We start from the raw sequence: 8,368 nt of genomic DNA, 5'->3' as shown, positions 1-8,368 counted from the left end.
GTGGTGTCAGAGCGAGTGCCACTGAGCATGCGCGTCCCCCACATGGCTAGTAGTATAAACATGGCCGTGTCCTCTGTGCGTACACTTGGATAGAAGGGAATCTCTGGAGGTAAAGCTTAATAAAATAGTTTTGTAATTATCTCATTGACACTTTAATTATGACGAGTCAGGGAATGTGTCTTAAACACAAGAACGCGGGATGGTATGTTGTTATGTAGCACTATAGTTAACGACCATGCCAAATTAAACTACTGACCAAACAGTTTGCATGACCATGTGAGTTTTTCTTAATGGCTTGCTCATAGTTTAATCGCAAGGCCATGTAATACATAATGCAGTAAAATCCAAGTTATTGTTGGTTGAATGTGCCTGTACGTGATACCAAATCATTGTTTAACAACAGTTTGAATACTTCAGATGTCGATATTCGGATATGTCAAGGCAGTCTGTCTGTATAGATCTGTATTATTATTACTATTTTTATCACTCGTTGTGATCATGTTTTACCTGTGATGAATTATAAAGTACACAGTAGTTGTCAAAGTTCGAAACCGCGTGTAAATTGCTGTAGTATATGCCTTTAAGATAAGATGACAACCACGTTGCTTTTTTTTTTTTTTTTTTTTTTTACCCGTCAGGACACTTATGGACGTGACAGGTGGGGTTTGTGTCCCCTCTGCGAATGGAACATTTGCAAAAATGCCAACGCCGGATACTTCAAACAATCATGTTGAAGTAACACAAATACAACCAGAAAGTTACAACAAAATCCAGAGTGTCAACGGTGGAAATGTGTCTGTAAACTTCATGAGCTGCCAGTCGAGTGCAATGTTTGTTGATACAAATAGTGCAGCTTTGACCACAGCTACGACTCGTCCAAGTGACGTCAAGGCAGTTTCCAATGACCAGACAACACTTGTATCAGCAGCAACTATGTCAGATTCTGCTCCAAATAATCAAACTTTTCCACAGAGTCCCTGTAAACCACAAACGGGAATTATTGTGCCCAAATCACCTGGTTCTGTAATACAGAAATCAGTTGTAATTTCTTCTAGTTCAAATAGTGAGATAACTACAAATACTTTAAATACATCTGCAAATATGCCAGCATCATTAGACAGTACAGTACCCAAAATAGTTGTACATACAAGTAAGCCTGGAGCAAGCGTACATGCAATCATAGGTAGTAAGTCAGTTCAGGAGAGTACAACCATGACCAGTGTCAGCCATTGCCAACATTCGCAGACTGTACATTTATCAGGACAGACAAGCAAGGGCAAAAGTTTGGCACCTGCATCTCAGACTGGAATGGTAACAACAACTTCTGTGGCATCTACCTCAAAAGTGACAAGAGTAGCCGCCATCACTCAGACACCTGGGAAGGGGACTGTACTTGCTGTACCAAGAGTGAGTACTCCTCAGCAAAATGGGATAGCACGGGCTCCACAGACCACTACAATACAGCTACCTGCAAACTTTAAAATCCCACAAGGTAAGAGAAGCCTATTCATTGATACAGAAACAATGCTGCATACAGTAATGCATGTACATGTTCATAATTGTGTTGTTGGGTTTCTAGATGTTATTAGATTGCAATTCATGTTTTCTGCCTGTTTGCTGATGTTGTAAAATCTTACATATGGTTCATAATAAATACTACTACTACTACGACTACGACTACTACTACTAATAATAATAATTATAATAAAAATGGTTTGCTTTACCAATCCTACCCATCAATTTCACCCCAATGTACACCAGGTGAACCACTTGTAAAGCAAGAATCACTGCAATGTGGGGGTAGTTTTTTTTTTTGTTTAAGAACTCTTCCCCAGTAGCAACATTTTCCATCAGTATTCAACACTAATAAGCAAAATATTCCCCTTTATTGTGACACTTTTTTTTTAAGCAAGCTGTGTTTTGTGTTTGTATGTGTGTGTGTTTATATATATATGCTATGCATGCTACTTTTTTTTAATTTAGAGTGTCCAGTTATTTATTTATTTCCCCCCAATTTGGAATGCCCAATTATGTTTTTTTCTCCTCACCACAGCGAGTCCCCACACAGCACCGACATTCTGAGGGTGTGTGAGCGTCCTCCGATCTCACAAGCCTAAAGCCAGAATCGCTTTTACGATGAGCAATCCAGAGCAGAGCTGGGCGGGCTACCGATCCCAGAGAATAGAGCCCTGCTTTTTATCCACTCTGAATGCGCTCGGTGTCTGGCCAGTAGGGTTCGCTGTTGCGCGATGAGGAGAAACACAGGCCATTTTCCCATCCCCCACCCGGGGAGCATCAGAGCCAATGTGATGCCATCTTTGGGGTCCCCAGCAAAGTTTGGCAGCGCTTTAGCTGGATGAGCCACTCGGGGACCCCCCTGTTCATGCTACTTTTTAACTGTGTTTGTTTTGATCATATCCCTAAATTGTGGTGATCAGTAAGGTTAAAAAAGTATCAATTGATCAGCATTTCTTAGGGATTTATTGTTCATGAATTGATTGATTGGTTTGTTTTATTAACTCAGGTGCTCATTTGTTTTCAGTAACAGCACATAGCTCAGCTCAAACTATTTTGCATCCTTATGTAAAAATAATATATTTTTCCCTCTCGCTTATTCTGATGGAATATTTTCCTTGGCTGCTGTATTCATTTTTTTTGTTGTATTTCTTTTCTGTGTTTAGGGATGGTACTTATCAGAAGTGACAAAGGTCAGCTGATGTTGGTATCTCAACAAGCCTTAGCCCAAGCTCAAGCACAAGGTGCTCGACTCCCCAGGCCTGCCGTTACTACGCCTACTCTACGAGCTCCTACGCCACAGGTGGGCAACCATGGTGGATAAGATGTGTTGACATGTCCATGTATAAAATGGGCTTTGTAATGTTTATGTCTAACAGTTCCACTTTATTTTGCATACAGGCAGTGTGCATGTACAGTGCGTTATTCAAATATATATATACTGACCAGCAAAAGAAACTTATCACTTATATTTGAGCATCAAAAGAAACGTATCACTTGTATTTGAGCATCAAAATAAATCACTTATATTTGGATAAAATTCACTAGATGTGATCGAAAAATGACAAACTCTGTTTTAGAGCAGGTGCAGTGACTTTTTATTGTGCTGATTAACAATCGACATCATGAAGATGCTTCAAAATGATCTGTCGATCTTGGGCAGGTGTTCTGACTCTTGGTCTCCCAGTTCGTGGCCTGTCATTGACAGAGTGTGTCTGGTTATACCGTCTCGCCAGGTTTGAAATTGCTGGCTGTGAGCACTCAAGACGGCGAGCCACAGTATCTGCCCTAGTCCAGCCTCCAACATGCCGATTGCACGAAGCCGCTGCTCTCTTGACAGACGTGGCATATATATATTTTTTTTCTGTGATTTTCTTTATTGCTTTTATTCAAGCTTGCAATTCAGCAGCTGAAATTACTCCATATCCAGTGTCCAATCAACTGTGTCACTAATTAGGTGATTAAATGCATATGCTTCAGTCATAGTCACTCAAGCGTGTCATGGTCAAGGATGAATGATCAAGTGATTATATGTTTTTGGTTCCTTTTTATATTTATTACCATATATGGTAACAATATCCTGGGAGACAGTCAGCATGGTTTTAGGAAAGGGAGATCATTTCTAACTAACCTGCTTGATTTTTTTGAGGATGCAACATCGACAATGGATAATTGCAAAGCATACGACGTGGTTTATTTAGATTTACAGAAAGCTTTTGACAAGGTCCCACATAAATGATCAAATCTCAAACTGAACGCAGTAGGGATTCAAGGAAATGCATGCACATGGATTAGTGAGTGGTTAACATGTAGAAAACAGAAAGTACTGATTAGAGGAGAAACCTCAAAATGGAGCGAGGTAACCAGTGGAGTACCACAGGGATCAGTATTAGGTCCTCTGCTATTACTAATCTACATTAAGGATTTAGTTTCTGGTATAGTAATCAAACTTGTTAAATTTGCAGACGACACAAAAATAGGAGGAGTGGCAAATACTGTTGCAGCAGCAAAGGTCATTCAAAATGATCTAGACAGCATTCAGAACTGGGCAGACACATGGCAAATGACATTTAATAGAGAAAAGTGTAAAGTACTGCACGCAGGCAATAAAAATGTGCATTATAAATAGCATATGGGAGATACTGAAATAGAAGAAGGGAACTATTATTATTATTATTTATTTCTTAGCAGACACCCTTATCCAGGGCGACTTACAATCGCAAGCAAATACAAATACATTCAAGTGTTACAATATAAGTCATACAATAAGATAACTATGAAAAAGACCTAGGAGTTTATGTTGACTCAGAAATGTCTTCATCTAGACAATGTGGGGAAGCTATAAAAAAGGCCAACAAGATGCTTGGATATATTGTGAGAAGTGTTGAATTTAAATCAAGGGAAGTAATGTTAAAACTTTACAATGCATTAGTAAGACCTCACCTAGAATATTGTGTTCAGTTCTGGTCACCTCGTTACAAAAAAGATATTGCTGCTCTAGAAAGAGAGCAAAGAAGAGCAACCAGAATTATCCCGGGTTTAAAAGGCATGTCGTGTGCAGACAGACTAAAATAATTTAATCTATTCAGTCTTGAACAAAGAAGACTACGTTGTGATCTGATTCAAGCATTCAGAATCCTAAAAGGTATAGACAATGTTGACCCAGGGGACTTTTTTGACCTGAAAAAAGAAACAAGGACCAGGGGTCACAAATGGAGATTAGATAAAGGGGCATTCAGAACAGAAAATAGGAGGCACTTTTTACACAGAGAATTGTGAGGGTCTGGAACCAACTCCCCAGTAATGTTGTTTAAGCTGACACCCTGGGATCCTTCAAGAAGCTGCTTGATGAGACTCTGGGATCAATAAGCTACTAACAACCAAACGAGCAAGATGGGCTGAATGGCTTCCTCACATTTGTAAACTTTCTTATGTTCTTCTTATGTTCTTATATATAATTTTTTATTTATTTTTTTTCCCAAAAGGCCGCTGCAACAACAACTCTTAGAAAACAGGAGTCTGCGACCATTGTCAAAAACCAATCTCAACAAATCAGCCCTGCCGTCACGTCAGTGCAAAGGATGCCAGTAGTAAAGGTAAGTAGTAAACTTTGTCATACTTCAGCAATACAGTGAGTCTATGAAATGTTGTGGTTGTTCATTTAGGTTACACAGATGACAGTACTTGGTATAAATCAGCATAGAAAGATTTTTTTTTGTTGTCTAATCTTATGAGAGAAATGTATTAAGGTACCTGCCTTAGATCTTTACATCTGATGACCAAACAGAGCTGTAAAAATGTTACACTATCTTTGCTGTTTTTATAACAAAATAAATAAATAATAACAATATATATATTTCTGTCTTCTGAATGATGGCATAGTGGTCAGAACTATGCTTAACTTTTTATGGCAAGCTTCTTTGAATAGAAGTTTTCAATGTATTTCCACTTTATAAAAGTCTGTTCATTAAAAAAAAAAAAAAAAATTGTTCACCCATTTTCTCCATACCCATTGTTTCTCAGACCACAGGAATTGCTGTTTCTGCAACATCAGTTCAAACAGTGAGACCCCCAGCCACAACCCCAGCCCCAGCTCCTACCACAATCGAGGGATCCAAAGCAGAGTCTATTGCACAGAGCCCTGTCTCTGCGGTAAGTCTGCCCTTTGCCTTTTTGACCTGTAAAACCATTAGTTTCTTTAAAAAAGTAAACTTTGTATTTTGTATTTGTTTCATGCAGTGCTTACCAATTTTATGAAAGCATCATCTGCAAAGGTCTTCATCTCCAATAATTCTTTATGAACATTTTTCTGTGTAATGCAAAAGATCTGTGCAAAACACTTCAAGGAAAACTAATTGTTTTGTATTGGGTGTCTCTAATTGTGTAATACATGCCATGTATTGAGTTTGAATGAGAACTGCAAAGTGAAGCTGAGTCACCCTACACACAAGTAATAACTTATAAATCACAAAAATAAAGATATGGTCATAAACTGTTTTTTTTATGACTATTTCAAATTCTGCTGTAGTGGGAAGTGTACACGTCATGACATTTGTTTTTGTTATAGTACTCATCATTTTTTTTCTTCTTTCTTTTCTTCAGGAGACAGTAGAGAATGCAAAAAAGTGCAAGAATTTTCTTGTGACATTAATTAAGCTAGCCTCCAGTGGAACCCATTCTGCTGAAATGGCAAAGAATGTTAAGGAGTTGGTGTGGAACCTTCTGGTAGGATGAATATTCTAATGTACTTCCTAAAGATAATGTCAGTCTTTCCAGTCTGTGTGTGTGCGTGTGTATCAACATTCGTGTGACAGCCACCACCCTTGGCCTGACTGAGGTTTTAAACTTGTACGGTTTGAAAATTGTAGCTAACTGGTTTTATATTTTATTTCAGTTTCATTGATGATAGAGTTTGCAATGTATATCCTTTTTTGCTTTTATATAAAATGTTATAAAAAAATAATGTTCACTTTAATTAGCCTGCATTTTTTTTTACCTATTTTATTTTAGGATGCAAAAATTGAACCAGAGGAATTTACAGACAGGTTGTACACTGAACTGAAGTCCTCCCCACAGCCTTACCTTGTGCCGTTCCTCAAGGTAAAGTCCGCTCTGTTTATTCCATGTATGGTGACCTTTACTTTAAAGGTTTTAAATGTCTACAAAAAAACAAAAAAAATTCAAATGTATCTAAAAAACACTGCTTTATCTTGGAAATGAAAATAGTGGGGTTTGGGGTTGCATTTGGAGTTTGTGTGACCAAAATATTTTTTTGAATCTGGAATGTATGATTTAACAAAAGGATGGTTCCATAAACTATAGATGTACAGCAACAGGTGCTGCAATTTAAGATATTTATTTAAATTTAGATTTTACATTGGAGTGTGCTTAGTTGCTGAATTTAAAAATAAATAAATAAATAAAATAAATAAGGAAATTGGGTAAAGGATTTAAGTATTTCCATCAATTCCATTGAACAGCTGTAATATTATTCTTATTTTTGTCCTCCAGAGAAGTTTACCAGCTGTTCGCCAGCTGACCCCAAACTCTCAGCTCTTCATCCAGCAGTGTGTTCTGCAGAAAGATGGCATTGTCTCCACAGCCGCAATCACAGCACAACAGGCTGTGAAACAGACTTCTGTAACAGTTATTGCCAACAGCAAAACCAGAGAACCTGCAGAGCTCGCACAGTCAGTGAAACCTGCACACCCAGTGAAACCTGCACAGCCAGCACAGCTGGTAAGCACACCTTGTTACACCCAGTATTTTAAAATTAGTAATACATTTTATTCCCTACCTTGTGCAAGTATGCCGTATTCTGTATTTCATTTTTTTTTTAAGATAGTGAATGAGATGGACCAGTTGATGTGTCAAGTAAAGTATTACAACTTTTAAATGAAGGGGTGGTGTGAAAGAAAGTTTTTGCATAAATACAGTAGCGTTATTTGATTGTGGATCAGGAAACACACACATCATTTGTCAGGAAGCTATGCTGCAGTTAAGTATTTAAGTGAAATCTCCTGATTTTAAAAGTATCCACTGATCTATTAAATGTTCAATAAATAAAGCTGTAGCAAAAAGTAATTTTCTTAATGTGTCCTCTGCAGTTTGTCTTAATGTTCTTCAAAAATAAGTGGGCCTAGGAGAAACCCTACCTGTGAATAAGTATAGCAGGATATTAAAATGACGTTTTTTTTTTTTTTTAATACTGTTTCAGAGAACTCATAAGTGTAAATACATTATTTATAGGTTTTAATTTACCAGTACACTTTTGTACGCAAATCATTCAGTAAAAAATGAATTACATTTTCTTGATAACTGGATCTCACCGGGCACAAATATATATTTTGTCAACAGAAGAGAAGATACTGTTTTTTTAATGGATTTCCTGTTTCTGGCACCGATCCCTGAACACTATAGATATTTTAACCGTTTATTGGAATCTAGGATAGATTCTGTAACATATGCAAGCAGTGTTTATGTATTTTTTCTTTGTGTTGTTTTATTGGTTTGGTTTTGTTCTTTGAATATAATGTAAAAAAAAGGTTGTTCATAAGAAGCCCATAAGTGTTGCATGAAAGTAAATAATAATAATAATAATAATAATACATTTTCATTATATTTAGGCTTCTGATTTTCTGTGATTTTCGGTTTTAACCGATAAAACACCCTGATACAAAAAAAATGAAATTGGTGGATAGCCAATAAACACCAGAAAACACCTGAAAAGCTGTGGAAATGGTTAATCGATTCACGTTGACTTTACCCTATTCCCATTAAAAAATAAAACCTACTACAAAAATAATAATAAATACATTTCCCAGTGCTGCTGGATGATGTCCCGTCTTCCTGA

General features: G+C 37.2%; 1 protein-coding gene across 1 annotated transcript in view; it reads left to right on the top strand.

The window, feature by feature from the left end:
• Window positions 1-8,368, top strand: part of LOC117435659 (transcription initiation factor TFIID subunit 4-like) — a 70,384-nt gene continuing 62,016 nt past the window's right edge. Inside the window, exons 1-8 of the mRNA XM_034058997.3 lie at window positions 1-109; window positions 639-1,492; window positions 2,682-2,818; window positions 5,001-5,111; window positions 5,539-5,667; window positions 6,118-6,240; window positions 6,526-6,615; window positions 7,027-7,254. Of these exons, the coding sequence (XP_033914888.1) occupies window positions 646-1,492; window positions 2,682-2,818; window positions 5,001-5,111; window positions 5,539-5,667; window positions 6,118-6,240; window positions 6,526-6,615; window positions 7,027-7,254 (1,665 nt within the window). The 5' untranslated portion in view covers window positions 1-109; window positions 639-645. The remainder of the gene's footprint in view (window positions 110-638; window positions 1,493-2,681; window positions 2,819-5,000; window positions 5,112-5,538; window positions 5,668-6,117; window positions 6,241-6,525; window positions 6,616-7,026; window positions 7,255-8,368) is intronic.

The sequence above is a fragment of the Acipenser ruthenus genome, chromosome 3 (genome assembly GCF_902713425.1).
Source record: "Acipenser ruthenus chromosome 3, fAciRut3.2 maternal haplotype, whole genome shotgun sequence".
NCBI classification, from domain to species: domain Eukaryota; kingdom Metazoa; phylum Chordata; class Actinopteri; order Acipenseriformes; family Acipenseridae; genus Acipenser; species Acipenser ruthenus.
Note: the sequence above shows the minus strand (reverse complement) of the source record. Positions and strands in the feature narration are given on the sequence as shown.